Below are 14636 nucleotides of genomic sequence, written 5' to 3'. Positions count from 1 at the left end.
TACATTTAATTTCCCGCCTAGAAGTTCGAGCTCAAGTGCGCTGATTATTTAGTTGAGTCTTGGTCTCAAACTCTCACAACGTAAAATGTCAACTTACAACAAGCAAGACGACGGAAAGCGCTCAAACGCTGGTATCGAGAATTACAACAACTTCTGGCAAAAAGATTCTTCGAACGACTCAGAAACCGATCGTCAAAACAGGTTGGACGTCTACAAAGATGTCGTCAACGGCTACTACGATGGCGCTACTGAGCTCTACGAGTACGGATGGGGCACTTCCTTCCACTTCTGTAGATATTACAAGGGTGAGGGCTTCTATCAAGCTTTGGCCAGACATGAGCATTATTTGTCCTCAAACATCGGTTTGAAGAAGGGCATGAAGGTCTTGGATGTCGGCTGTGGTGTCGGTGGCCCTGCCAGAGAGATTGCTACCTTCTCAGATGCCAACATTGTCGGTCTGAACAACAACGCTTTCCAAGTCGCGAGAGCAAGAAAATACACAAAGAAAGCTGGTCTTGAAGATAAAGTTGATTTCGTCAAGGGTGACTTCATGAAGTTGTCCGAACAGTTCGGTGAAAACTCTTTTGATGCTGTCTACGCTATCGAGGCTACCGTTCACGCTCCAAACTTCGAGGGTGTTTACAATGAAATTAAGAAGATCCTCAAGCCAGGTGGTATCTTTGGTGTCTAGTAAGTACACTTTCAAGTACCCTCCTCCATTCTAATTTTTCCACAGCGAATGGTGTATGACCGACGAATGGGACCCACGCAACCCTGAGCACAAGAGAGTGGCTCACGGAATTGAAGTCGGCGATGGTATACCAGAAATGCGTAACGTTGAAAATGCCCGTAACGCTTTGAAAAAGGTCGGGTTCGAGATTCTCCACGAGGAAGACCTTGCAGCTAGACCGGATCCTATACCATGGTACTATCCATTAGAAGGAGATATCAGAAAATGTCAAAACTTGTGGGATATTTTCACAGTCTGGAGAATGACAAGCGTTGGTAAATTTGTGACTCAAAATGGTATAAAGGTACTCGAGAGGTTCGGCGTTGTACCAAAGGGTACATTTGAAGTTGGAGAATCACTCAAGGTCGCTGCTGATGCTCTCGTCGAAGGTGGTCAAAAGAAACTCTTCACCCCGATGATGTTATTTATCTCCAAAAAACCAGAGTAAGCGACTCGTTCTGACACAAATAGATTTTCTACTCTAATGGGACTTCATACTACCTTTTTGATTTGTTTTATTGTCGCGTTCCTGATTTGTTACCCTTTTATACACAATATGGTTTGAATTCCACGTTATATATGCATTAAAAAGGCTATATCCAGCCAATACTTAAGAATTGGCGACGTACAAAGGAAGCTACAGACCAAGCACAACTGACCGAGACGGTTGCACTCCTTCCCAATTCCGTCTTTGATATTGTCTTAGCCACTAGACTATCGACATCACTAAGTGGTGACAACCCAAGCGTCAGTAGATCTGCTGCTGACAGCTCAAGCGGTCTATCATCGTTGATAACATTGTCACCGTCTATTTGATGGTGATCTTCATCTCTAACGTTTTCATTGTGGTCATAATCTGGCTTTAGTGCCAACGCGAGTAAACTAGCAAGAATCGCATTAGAATAGTTCTTCATGAAAGCTGCTATAGCAGGTGACGGGTTGAGGCTCTTCCTTAAAAGTCTGACTTCGTCATCTTCATTTGTGTTTGGTTCGTTTTCTGGGTAATATTCACTCGGTGTTGGCGATGGTATACTCATTTTGCTATTGGCCCCAAAGATAGAGCTCCATATATCCGCAAAGAGGTCCGCAAACCCATAAGGCGGTGAAGAAACGAGAGTTTGAGAATCAATTCTACTTCTCAGCTTCCTCCAGAGGTTTAAATCAGCAAGCGTGTAGGTCTGCCTAGTAAGTAACGCGCCCTTTTCATGTGTTTGTGATATGTATAGGGAGGGGTATTTGACTTTGGGTGATAAATCTATAATTGCGTCATATACCTGGGGCTTCTCCAATAACAACGCGTCGGTGGTAGCTAAGAAACCGCATTAGTGATAATTTAAACTGTCGTACTACTCACATGCTATATAGCCACGCTTTACACTCTCCAAACGCTCTAAATCGGTCAAACCAACATTACCAATATAGCGAGTTCTAGATTCACTGATAAGTCCATCATCATCATTGTTGAGAATTTCGGAGAAAGATTTTAAAGCTGCGCTAATCCATCCAACTCCTTTTCCTTCGGTAGGGCGAAAAAATATCACTACTCGCTTTTGTGCAAGCAGCAATCTGAACAGCAGAAGCAGCAGCGGGCCAAGTACATCGAAAAGCAGCGAAAGTGCTTTAGGTGATGGTGATTGCTGGGTAATGTGATCATTGTCAGATGATTGTATTGGAGCAAAAAACATCTCAAGCAGAACATCGGACGGGCGGTTTGTCAGTAAATATAGAGAGAGTTCCTCTAGTTCCGGTAAGTAATCATATGGTGTGTAAGTGCCTCTCGTGATCACCCCGACTGAAAACATCTTAACACCACGCTCATGTTGATCGGCTGAAGGTATCTTTCTATAGATAGCAATTCCATGGTTGTCGCCTTCCGTAGTGAAATATATCTCGTCGGAGTTCATCAAATGCATTCCAGATGGCATAGAGGTGTACTCCACCCCATCCATCTCTGGGTCCTCGTCATTGGCTGGAGCTGATTAGTGGGTGATATTAAGTCAGCATGTAGCTTACAGGGATTTTTGTATTTCCAAATAATGCTGTTACCAACGCCAGGCTCAAAAGACGTTACAAATAGACCCAAAATTCCTTCTGGTAAATTCATCACTTGATTGTCGGGAAACACGAATCCCTGATCGGCTTCAGTAATGTAAATAATTCGCCGTAACATGTTATCTTGCTTCACATCCCTAACCACTAAAATAAAACATTTGCCCCGTATCACTGATGACCTCAGGTCGACATGATGAGATAGCAGGGTATTTGAAATGCTAAGTCCATCATCATGGGTTATCTAATGCAGTATCAAATGGCTTCTTGGTTTATGTTGCACTATTTACGCTGCAAAATGGCGAAGTAAGCGCTAAGGCGAGCGCAGTGTTTTTAGAGAATGACAATCTTGTGACACCGTCATCCCTATCAGCTCTACGGGACTAAGAATAAGCTTTTAAAACGTATATCTCCCCAAAATCCTCCAAATTGTATTATCTAATACACTTGCTTAAGCTCTAATGGATGATTTGCGACTTATGGAAGTCTCCAACGAACATGTTTAGGGTTGCTCTGGTGGAGACGTAAAACCACCCCCAGTTGCGGAGCCTGTCGAATTTATTCACACCCTTCAAGCTGAACGGAGTTTACGGTCCAGCATCACTTTGAAGCACTCAATCGAGGGTATATCGGGTCGATCATAAGCTTTTAAATGTACCTAATTCATTAGGCCAAAGGAGTCTGTAATTTTCCCTATACAATACGATGACAAATATTTCAGGAATTAGATGCTGTGGGTCGGTCGTATCAAGAGCATTTCACGTCGTTCTTACCTTGATTACACCAGTTTAAATAAATCCTTGCTCTACGTGATTCATTTTATTGATCAGAACTGCAATGCAGCGACTCTTTGAAATGTTTATATTGGTGGGTAGTGTGAGCTGAAAAATAATGGGGAGGGAGAACCACTTAGCCTCAACCTTAAACATGAATAATTACAATGCTAGATATAAAGATCGGAGGTACGAACTAGAAATATATAATCCAACGCATTAGCGAAAAGAAAGCGGGGAATGCGACATCCATCACTTACTGGAAGACGCTTGGCACGCAACCAACTCCACCTTGACCCGATTCTTTACAACTTAAATTAAAACATTCTGAATTGCTGAAAAAAGCCAACTACTTTCATCTCAATTCCGACAACGCCTTTCTCCTGAACGAACAACATTCACGCCTTAATACTTTGAAGTATTGAAAATACTTCCATCTTTTCTGCTTCTTTGCTTTACAAGCCAATCTTTAGCCACTAGTCTGAAACTCACAAGATTTGCTTAACTGCTCATTCTGCAATGAAAGATATTGTTCACAGGCATCATCAACGAAATATTAAAAATAATGGGATATATGTATGTGAGTGATATAGCTGACGATAATTGATGCTACAAATTCACACCCTAGTCAAACTGTACTAGTGCTACCAAAGAATTTGCTACCAAATCCAACTTTAGGTGTGTTAAGTTCCGGACTTTTGCTCGAGGAATTGCTTTTACATCGAATATAAAAGATGAAACATAATAATTTAGTTTGTTTACAGTAGTGAGACTGTCGTACCTTGGAGATATACAATGTGAAAACATTCTCGGAGGTTTGGCCAAGAATGCGGCGAGGGAGAAAATAAGGAGAAAACCTCAAGATGCGTAGATGAATTTCATGAAGTGGGGGGTGTTTAAAGGATGCTTCAAAAGTGAACGAGTAGAAATTCTGGTCAAAGAAAGGATATTAAGTCTTGCAGAGTAACGAAAGCACCGGTGTGACGTGAACAATGTTTACTTAGATGATTGAATGAAAGAAATTTAAGGGTAAAGTACGCCAGTGACTACTTAGTATTGAAGCTCTCAGAATTGCACTATACCGCAAGAGGGATAACATAGAAAAGCCCAACACTTGGACAGTTGTAACTCTGATGACATAAATTGAAGGCGAAAATGGAAATTGATCGACAGTTGATACTAGAACTGGAAAAGAAGCAAATCTACTCTAAAGATAAGAAGGCCGTCGTGTCACTATTGACATCTAAGGAGCGTTAAAGATGTTATTATTATGCAAAACAAATCGAAGACGAGATCTAAACATTTGTAATGAAAAAGTCGAATAGATTAAGCATTCGCGTGAGCTATGAGAATCGCATGTTGTAGGGACACTTATATCGAGGTCTGGATTGCTTTTACATTAGAAGACAAGCTATGATAAATTTAAATCATGATTCTTCATTTTCATCACAAGAAGGCCCAGACAGGAAAAAAAACTACACAGACGGGAAGTGATACTTTTTAATTAATGTCTCTAAAAGTTTTAATTTTTTAATGTACAACATTAAGGTTCACTAATTGAGACTTAGCCAGAGCCATGTTTAAGACCTCAGAAACCCCTTCATTCTACATATTCGATTTTTTTTGCATTCTTCATAATGTCGACCCTAAATGGAATGAGCAGTGAAATTCTAAAATAGAAGCTTACGGCTAAAACTGGCTTTCGTAAATATCATTTCGTCATTCTCATTTGATATTTACGAAGTCACTCTTTTGTGACTACAAGTGGCAATTAGATTGAATCACGATGTCTAAGGCATTCATTTTCCAAATTTGATAACCACGATCATATCAAGGAAACAGAAGCTGGCAAGCACATTCATGGCAGTTAATCAGCAGTAGGGGTCCTATTAGCATTTTAGATGGAATTGAAGGCCATATTGTTTAATATCGCTCCTAATTGAGTCTCCTAATCATGATCGATCCAACGGAACTTTTATTTCCCTTTTGACAAATTTCGAATTAACAGTTAAACTATTTGAATTTTGCGTCCAAATTTTTCTTTTAAACTTTATAGATGTATGCTGCCAAAACCTTGCTTTTCTTGTTGTCAAATTGTTCATTTTTTTTCTTTGGCTTAAAGATAGTTTTAGTCGCTTCTGATACATTTGAAATACCATAGGTAAAAATGTTCTTTAGTTAAATTCTGAACTACAATCATAACCTATTTTACGATTACTGAGTCCTTATCTTGGTAAAACAGTTGTGTTTGTACAAAGTGTTAAACTTAGTAGTTTGAAATCTGAGAGAGGCACCTATGGCTATAACTTTGTTATGATGGAAAAGGCATGCTTATCGAATTTAGCTCAACCGAAATGCAAACATTGATATGTTTTATTTTAACTTGAGTTTACAATAGTTCGCGCGAATGCTTAATTTATACGACTTTTTTCACTACAAATGTTTAGATCTCGTCTTCGATTTGTTTTGCATAATAATAACATCTTTAACGCTCCTTAGATGTCAATAGTGACACGACGGCCTTCTTATCTTTAGAGTAGATTTGCTTCTTTTCCAGTTCTAGTATCAACTGTCGATCAATTTCCATTTTCGCCTTCAATTTATGTCATCAGAGTTACAACTGTCCAAGTGTTGGGCTTTTCTATGTTATCCCTCTTGCGGTATAGTGCAATTCTGAGAGCTTCAATACTAAGTAGTCACTGGCGTACTTTACCCTTAAATTTCTTTCATTCAATCATCTAAGTAAACATTGTTCACGTCACACCGGTGCTTTCGTTACTCTGCAAGACTTAATATCCTTTCTTTGACCAGAATTTCTACTCGTTCACTTTTGAAGCATCCTTTAAACACCCCCCACTTCATGAAATTCATCTACGCATCTTGAGGTTTTCTCCTTATTTTCTCCCTCGCCGCATTCTTGGCCAAACCTCCGAGAATGTTTTCACATTGTATATCTCCAAGGTACGACAGTCTCACTACTGTAAACAAACTAAATTATTATGTTTCATCTTTTATATTCGATGTAAAAGCAATTCCTCGAGCAAAAGTCCGGAACTTAACACACCTAAAGTTGGATTTGGTAGCAAATTCTTTGGTAGCACTAGTACAGTTTGACTAGGGTGTGAATTTGTAGCATCAATTATCGTCAGCTATATCACTCACATACATATATCCCATTATTTTTAATATTTCGTTGATGATGCCTGTGAACAATATCTTTCATTGCAGAATGAGCAGTTAAGCAAATCTTGTGAGTTTCAGACTAGTGGCTAAAGATTGGCTTGTAAAGCAAAGAAGCAGAAAAGATGGAAGTATTTTCAATACTTCAAAGTATTAAGGCGTGAATGTTGTTCGTTCAGGAGAAATGCATTGTCTAAAATGCTGTTAAAGCGTGAGTTAGGTGTTTACACGACTCAAACTAGTAGCAGTATTTGGGTATAATTAGACCATGCACTTGAGTCACATTCCAGCTCACATGGTTCATTACCATTGCTTGATTTACATTTCTTTTTGGCATACAGAATTTTTCCTGATTTCATTTTACATATAAGGACCGAATGGCTTCTTCTTCCTGTGGAATTTCTTTGTTAACCGGCAAGATGAAATTAGAAGCATTGATGGAGCGCGTTTGCGGCCCTTTGTCCTTTTCTAGAGCAGTCATTAAATCATGTATAGTGCTAAGAAGTTCTAAATCACATTATCAACCGCTGATCCTGCAAACTGAGATGAACAAGAGAATATATACTAATACACAAAGAAATTTATAATCAAAACAAAGAGACGAAATTAGAAGGAAAGAGAGTTTTTCCAGGGAGGCATCGAGCCTCATCAGTAAGCTGTCCGGTCCACCACCCGTCTTCGGGTGTCTTTGTAACAGCAATCACGTCGCCTGCCTTGAAATCAAACTCTTCGGTCGTCTGTGCTGCATAGTCGTACAGTGCTTTGACATGGAAGAGGATAGGTTCCTTGCTAGGACTGGCAAGCGGCGAAGGTGAGTGTTGTCTATACATTGATGTATTTGTGGCGCTGTGTATTTGTGGCGTGTGAGAGAGTTGCTGCGTTTGAATTTGTGGAATAAAAGGTGTTTGCTGGTTTTGCTGGTGTTGATGTGGCCCCGGTGTTCCATTGTATATAGGCGTTGGAGATGGGGAGGGTGCTCGATGTTGCTGTTGGGCATTCATAATTGGGCCACTCGGAGCAGGGGTAGGCGCTGGTGCCGGCGTACTGCTTGGTGGGTATGGGTTGTATCCAGGTCCTGGTGTCGTCGTCATAACGTATGGTTGTTGTTGTGGCTGTCCATATGGATAATACTGGTATGGCTGATAAGGATGCTGTGGTTGTTGTTGCTGGCCTTGACCTTGGCCTTGCTGAGCCTGTTGAGCCATCATCATTTGGTACTGATAGTATGCCTGAGCCTGATGCTGCTGTTGCATCTGCATCTGCTGCTGTTGATTGGCGAGTGTGTTAGCAGGTGCAGGAGTAGCAGATGGTGCAGGTGCAAGCGCTGGTGAAACAGAACGTCTCTTCCTGTACTCCTCCGCTTTTTGATCGTGTGCTACCTCTCCAGATGCATTTAAACTTATACCTAGGGGGGTTGCGGCACGGACCGGTGATGCATTGCTGACAGCTGGAGAAGGCTGTCTGCTACCGTAACTAGCACCAAAACCACCGCCAGCGCCAATACCTGCAAAGCCTTCTCTTGATGGTGATCTACCCGTCGATGAGGGAGGTCTGGAGATGTGCTGTTGAGTTTGCTGAGTCTGATCCAAACGCGAATTTCGATGACTTCTTTCGTGGGGCAGCTGTTGATGGTACGTTGTCATCACGTCTTCAACGGGTCCGCCCGCATTAGATTGGCTCGACGTTGGACGCTGCATCATGGCAGGGAAAGGAGGGGTGGTGTGAGGTGCATACTTATGTTGAATTTGAAGTGCCTGGATTTGTGAGGCGTCCATCCCTTGATAGATTGGATTCTGAGGGTTGAATGGAGGTCGTTGAGGCTGTTGCTGAGTTTTAGTAGGAGATACCTGTTGTCCCGCCGGCGCTCCTACCTGTGGACCAGGTGATACAGCTGAATGCTGTGATACAGGTCGTGAACGTGGCTTCTTCTCCGCCTGTGCTGCGACATTGGCGCGAAGGTTACCCGTTGCTGGAGGAGCGTTTCTAAGTTGAGCAAGAGCGGCGGCAAGTTCATCCACATCCCCTGATTCTTTTTTTGTTTCAACTTTGTCCTCCTTTTCCGGTCTAGGTGGAGCTTCGTCAAACTTTGGAGCTGTTTGAGGCGCGGAAGCAGTATCAAATGAAGGTGGTTCGACTTTAGTCGGAGGTGGTCGATCGATATTACGAGCAGGAAGTTGAGGTACTTTGAAAGGTGCGTTTTCATCATGAGAAGACTCTTTTGGTTGAGACTTTTGAAGTTTGGGTTCCTCTTGAACGACTTGCTTCTTTGGAGATGATGGAGGTGGATGATCGAGAACCTCATGCTTAGGTGGTTGATTGTGAGATTGTAATGGGCGGTGTGAGTCCCTAGGCATATCGAGCGGACGAATGCTGTTCCTATGGAAGGTAGCGTACCTAGGAGCGGGTGATGGAACTTGAGTTTCACGTGAGAAATCAATAAAAGTAGGTTGGTCTGTATGTTTGTGAGCAAGTATTCTGTTTGTACTAGAACATAACTGACTTGGAAGAATGTTGCCAGTCATACTCTCATCAACAAAGAATTCAACATCCAGCTCGGGGTCAACTTGTTCAAGAGATTGTCTAAGTTTCTCGCACGACTAACGGACGTCAGTTAGAATGTAAACCAACGAAATAAACTCACTTCATCGTCTGCAACACACACGGTTGAAACTTCATTAGCGTATGACCACATATTTGACTTTAAGAATTCTATCCTCTCTTCTTCTTCATCCTGGCATAGATCGCAAAACATACGCCAGTCAGCTTCCCAACGCTTACGAGTATCAGAAAGGGCTTTAACAAAGTTTTGATAGTCACGCTCATTAGCGCCAACAACACTTTTAGCTTTCTCGAGTTTAACGTCAACTCTATCAAGGTCTTTGCCTTGTAAGAGAGACTTTTGTGCGGTGAAAGTGTTGATAGAAACGCAATTGTCAGTATATTTAGCTTTAGCCTGAGGAAAAAATGAGTTGATTGCATAAAAGAGGAAACAAGACGGACCTTATCAACATAACTTTCTTGAGTTTGGAGAACTTTGTACTTCTTTTCAATAGTCGCAAGGGAGCTCTTCTTTAAATTGGATAAACGAATAGACCATTCATTCGTTGGTCTCTCCAAGTCCCTATGGATAGTTTGACAAAGATTGAAATGATTCTGTGATGTTTGCTCGAGTTCCGTACTGAGAGTATCGAGGCTATCTCTAACTGCTCCAGTTTCACCAGTTCCAACCAAAAATCGCGATAATTTTGCCATTTTTCTGGCGTATTCGTCCTCAATTGCCGACCTTTCCTTCCAAAATAACTTAAGATCATCAACAGTTTTTGAAGAAGACTTTAGTTTATTTGTAAGAGTATCAAATCCATATCCGTTACTATCTACTCCCCAAAATGAGTTACAGAAGTCCTTGGTGTTGATATCGTTGGAGGTGTAGAATTGTTGTGTTGGTTGCTGCGATATATGTATATCTGGCTGCGAAGAATGCTTTTTTCTGCTTAAGAATGATTTTGCAGGTGAAGTACTCAAAATCGACATGACGGTTGATAATGAAAATAGAAAGTGATTGGACACGCGTGGATAAATTTACAAATAAAGAAATTGAATGGATTTGGAATAAAAGTTTTAATTCGTTTTACTTGATTGACGCGATTCTACGCGTTTAAACGCGTTTACTTTGTCTGAGCTAAGCGTAACTTTCCAGGTGCTTTGGGATTGTTAGCTTGGAGATATCAACCAAGGCAGTCAACTCACAGTGGTAATAGTTTGCAGCGTATTGCTTTGTTTTAAACTTTGGGGAACGTGGTTTTGAAACAAAGTAATCCCAGCCTGTTTCTTGTTAGAATGGGGGGATTATATTCATCTTACTCACCTTGCTTCTCACAAAAGTTGATGGCATCTTCCTTTGATTGGAATTTGACGTTTGTTCCTTGCATATGATCAGCTCTATAATAACTTTAGTTGAGTTCTGTGATAACCAAATCAAACTCACGATGAAGACCAGCCCATCAAAGGATGCTCCCATCTACCACCACCTTGTAAAATATCAAAATCTACTCTCCAGTGATGCGTATTGTGAGTACCAGATTGCATAGTATTCTTCGTTGGCTTATAAATTCTAACTTGGCGATGTTGAAGTGTTTCTAAGCGAATTATCAACATTCAAGTAAAATGAAAAGTCTAAAATAACCAACCTGGAGCGCCTGATATAACTTCAGCTGTCAAAACGTCCTTTGGTGGATGTGGAGTTGTTAAGCCTGATTCTCTGTGCTCTTTGATTTGTTCATCGTGCGTAGTTTTTTGTGGTACAGTTTGCTTATTTGAGTAGAGCCTTTTAAATGGCTGTAAATTTAAACTAAATTTTGATCTTTGTAATGCGGCTGAGATCATTTATGCGATGGTGGTTAAGTCGTTAGCGGGTTCGGAGAATAAAGGAATGAATTTGATTAGAAAATTGATAGCATTGACATCTTTTATAATAATAAGCTTTACTATAATATTAATACACTCAATAAAACCCTTCAAAGTCAATCTTTTATCTTCAAATTACAAGAGCTACAAGTTAGTTTCAAGTAAATTCCAATAAAAGATCTTTAACACATCTATAGAGCTGAACTAGGCCACTCAACTTGGAAATTCCTCCATAACTTGACTTTTAAATTTCCCGAGGTTTGATGGAGTTGTGAGGATGTTATTGATTTTCTAACTGGCTTATTAGAATCCAACTCCAGATCAATCTCAGAAGCTTTCCCAATTCTTTTACCTGTTTAGTGAGCTATATCCCTGCGAGGAATGTAGTCAACACTTTCAAAACATTCTACTCAAGTTTCCACCTCAGGTTGTTATATATTTGAAATTCATTGCCTCTCACTTAATATCTACACTCACAGACATCCTCAAACAAAGCTGCCTCTGATTGGTTGTGCAATATGCATAATTTAGTAAATCAAAGGCTAGAAAAGCCTCAATTTGATTGCACCACTCTATCAAATCATTTTGATTGTGATTGTGGTGTTCAATCTGAAAATGATGAAAATCTTCAATATACAATGGATAAATAGAGAACTCAGACCAAATAACAAACAATAAAACAAGCGTTCAATAAATTAAGTCAGATTGTATAATTATTAATTACTATACCTTTTATGTCCAACAAAAATCCTTATCAACTTACCCTCATGACGACGCCAAATAAAAGGAAGAATTATCCGCCAATTCCAACGCCAAACAGGGCTAGAGAATCTCAGCCTCCAACTCCTTCGCGTCGTACACCACGTGGTACGCGTATTTTACCACCAACTCGCGCTCAACAAACTCCAATTCGCGTTGAATCAAACTTCAATTCAACTTCCGATCGTGAAACTCCGCGAAACTTACTAAGAATGCTGACCAAAGGTATATCAATAACAACCAATAATATCCCTCTAACCACTTTATAGCTCCCGGTGTACCAAAACCGTCACCACCAGTCGAATTACCCGCACAAACTCAACAAACTCCAACTTCACGCCGTCAATCAACATCATTTCGTCATCCACCTCAATCTGCTCAATCCGCTCAATCCTCACACACCCCTCAGCAATCTTCTCCTAACATTCCTCCAACTGTAAGGCGATCCTCTGCATACAGAGGTATTAAGAGAACTTCTATGCCACCACCGCCAACTCCTCACTCTCTAACTGACTCCCCTGCTTCAATCGTCACTATTGAAAGTCCTGTAAGCGTCAATGAGTATTGGCAACAACACCGCCCAATCTCACGCTCACCATCAAATACCTCTGCTTTTGACGATACAGAAGCTCCTGAATTGGCTCGACGTGAACGTGCTCCAGCCGACTTCAGACTCAGTATGGTCAATAGATCTAGTTTTGGTATGGGTTTAGGCGCAGATATGAAAGATGACTCTATCCAGCTAAATAGTGGTGATAGCCTGATGGATGACCCATCTTTACATCTAGATAACACTTCAACAAGAAAGTCTGCTCAAATTGATAAAAGCAGCTTCTTCTATGGAGATGATAAAACTCTGGAAATAGGTAATGAGTCGAGCTTGGCTCAAAGACAGCCACCTGTTATGCTGGATGAGGTCGATGGTGATGACATATTGCTCGATGATAATAATGAAAATGAGTTGACTGAGCAGAGGAGCAATAGCACTCAAGATGATTTACTGACAAACAGCTCAAAGGAATCCATGAGATCCAATAGCAGAGAAGAGAGGAGATCGTCCATCGAAAGTGCACGGCTTTCGGAATCTAGACCTCATTCAACGGAATATGATAGGGATTCTACCGAAAAAAGCCTCAGTCAACACCCCTCTCAAAGCCCTCATTCCGATCAATCCTTAGAAAGGCAAAAGGTATCGCCTCAGAGCTCTCGCCCTAATGAGAGTTTATCTGACAAGAGTAACTCAAGTTTGCTCAGTAGCAGAAGTAGTAGAGGTAGTAAACGTCCTCGAGAGTCGGACGGGAGTGAAAATGCTCCTAGTGCTCGCGATAGATTCTCACTTCTCAATCAAAGTCCACAAAATAGAGACACACAGGAGAGGTCTTCAATTATAAATGAAAGTCCACACGAAAAAGATATTCAAGACAGATCTTCAATTCTGAATGAAAGCCAGCGCGAAAGAATGTCCCAAGATAGATCATCAATTTTTTATCAAAGTCCACGTGAAAGAGACACTCAGGATAGGTCTTCAGCGGCGATAGAAGATGAAAAAAACAATCAGGATAGCTCACCTGCTATTGAAGATGCACAAGATGAAGATCCCGATCAATTTGGGGAACCCAAACCAATCGAGGGTGAGGTTCCTTTCGAGAATGAGATACCAGCCGATAATGAAAGCGATCGTGGAAGGGGTGATCAGGACAGATCATCAGTCATGAATCCTGGCGAGCAGCCAGAAGGCGAGGATATAGCCGAAGAGGAGCCTGTAGAAGACCTGGTCGATATGCTACCTACGAACGACATGATTGATGCTGAGGTGGCTGAGGGCGGAGAAGAAGCAGACGATGCATGGGAGGAAGACGAAGTTATGCAGCCGGGCGAAGATCTACCAAAAGATGACTGGAATTTAGCCGAGCCAGAAGCCCAAGTTGAAGCTGATGATAATAATGTCGAGAAGCGTGGTAACGTTGCCGACGACTCTATGGCTATAAGGCCACGCTCCAAATCTGTGGACGATGAAGCTGAAGCTGACGAAGAAGATCTAATTCTTGACCCGCTCTTACGCAAGCAAAAGGAGGATGAGAATGAGGAAAACGGCGAAGATCCTGACGTGTGGGTCACTCACACCCCCGTACTTTTCTGACTAACAACACACAGCACAATCACACAATCCAATTTTAAGGGACAAAGAAACACCGGTAAATCACGCAGCACAAACGCCAAGGCCAGGGGCGTCAGAAGGCGTTTACCTAACATCACACAAACGCTGATAAAGAAACACTTTGAAAGGTTCATGAATCAGAATCGTTCAGGCCCAAAGCTAGCAATTGAGAAGGGAACGGAGGAGGTGTTGATGGAGCGGTGCATGGAGTATATCGAGGCGTTGACGGATGGAGCTGAGCAGATGGGACGTCCGAATCGCATCACTGAGGGTGATATGATGCAAGTAATGAAATTACATGGATTCATCTCTGATAAACAGCCAGTCCAAACGGTTGCACGACGCATTCTGTCTACAGAAATGTCAATTGAATACGACAATTGGGCAATGGAGTGGAGCAGTAGTCTGCGCTATCAGGACAAAGAGGCGCCAGCGAAGAAGGGTAAAGGGGGTGCTAAACAGGGTAAGAAGTCAAAAAAATTAAAGCGTAGAGCCGAATATGCTGAAGAAGTGGCGGAGGAAGATGGCAATGCAGAATCCGGTGAATAGAAAGGCATACTGAGCACTATCACCAATACTTATT

General features: G+C 41.5%; 5 protein-coding genes across 5 annotated transcripts; 2 read left to right on the top strand and 3 right to left on the bottom strand.

Annotated features, from left to right (window-relative positions):
• Positions 1-85: 85 nt before the first annotated feature.
• On the top strand, positions 86-1178 carry J056_002357 (Sterol 24-C-methyltransferase erg6; the record flags this gene model as incomplete). Its single annotated transcript, XM_009271622.1, has 2 exons — positions 86-690; positions 737-1178. 2 exons carry the CDS (start codon positions 86-88, stop codon positions 1176-1178), a joined length of 1047 nt encoding a protein of 348 aa, XP_009269897.1.
• A 145-nt stretch (positions 1179-1323) lies between these two features.
• J056_002356 (Protein LCHN) lies at positions 1324-2834 on the bottom strand (the record flags this gene model as incomplete). The annotated part of the gene is made up of 3 exons (XM_009271621.1): positions 1324-2039; positions 2085-2699; positions 2744-2834. 3 exons carry the CDS (start codon positions 2832-2834, stop codon positions 1324-1326), a joined length of 1422 nt encoding a protein of 473 aa, XP_009269896.1.
• A 4485-nt stretch (positions 2835-7319) lies between these two features.
• On the bottom strand, positions 7320-10263 carry J056_002355 (Septation protein imp2; the record flags this gene model as incomplete). Its single annotated transcript, XM_009271620.1, has 4 exons — positions 7320-9184; positions 9233-9329; positions 9374-9685; positions 9733-10263. 4 exons carry the CDS (start codon positions 10261-10263, stop codon positions 7320-7322), a joined length of 2805 nt encoding a protein of 934 aa, XP_009269895.1.
• A 134-nt stretch (positions 10264-10397) lies between these two features.
• On the bottom strand, positions 10398-11115 carry J056_002354 (uncharacterized protein; the record flags this gene model as incomplete). Its single annotated transcript, XM_009271619.1, has 5 exons — positions 10398-10432; positions 10480-10554; positions 10598-10671; positions 10718-10868; positions 10920-11115. The coding sequence occupies 5 exons, from the start codon at positions 11113-11115 to the stop codon at positions 10398-10400; spliced, it is 531 nt and encodes a 176-aa protein (XP_009269894.1).
• A 788-nt stretch (positions 11116-11903) lies between these two features.
• J056_002353 (uncharacterized protein) lies at positions 11904-14602 on the top strand (the record flags this gene model as incomplete). The annotated part of the gene is made up of 3 exons (XM_009271618.1): positions 11904-12120; positions 12165-14004; positions 14050-14602. 3 exons carry the CDS (start codon positions 11904-11906, stop codon positions 14600-14602), a joined length of 2610 nt encoding a protein of 869 aa, XP_009269893.1.
• Positions 14603-14636: the final 34 nt, after the last annotated feature.

Source organism: Wallemia ichthyophaga (genome assembly GCF_000400465.1).
Source record: "Wallemia ichthyophaga EXF-994 unplaced genomic scaffold scaffold20, whole genome shotgun sequence".
Classification (NCBI taxonomy): Eukaryota; Fungi; Basidiomycota; class Wallemiomycetes; order Wallemiales; family Wallemiaceae; genus Wallemia; species Wallemia ichthyophaga.
The sequence above is the reverse complement of the archived record's forward strand: the minus strand, read 5'-3'. Positions and strand labels throughout refer to the sequence as shown.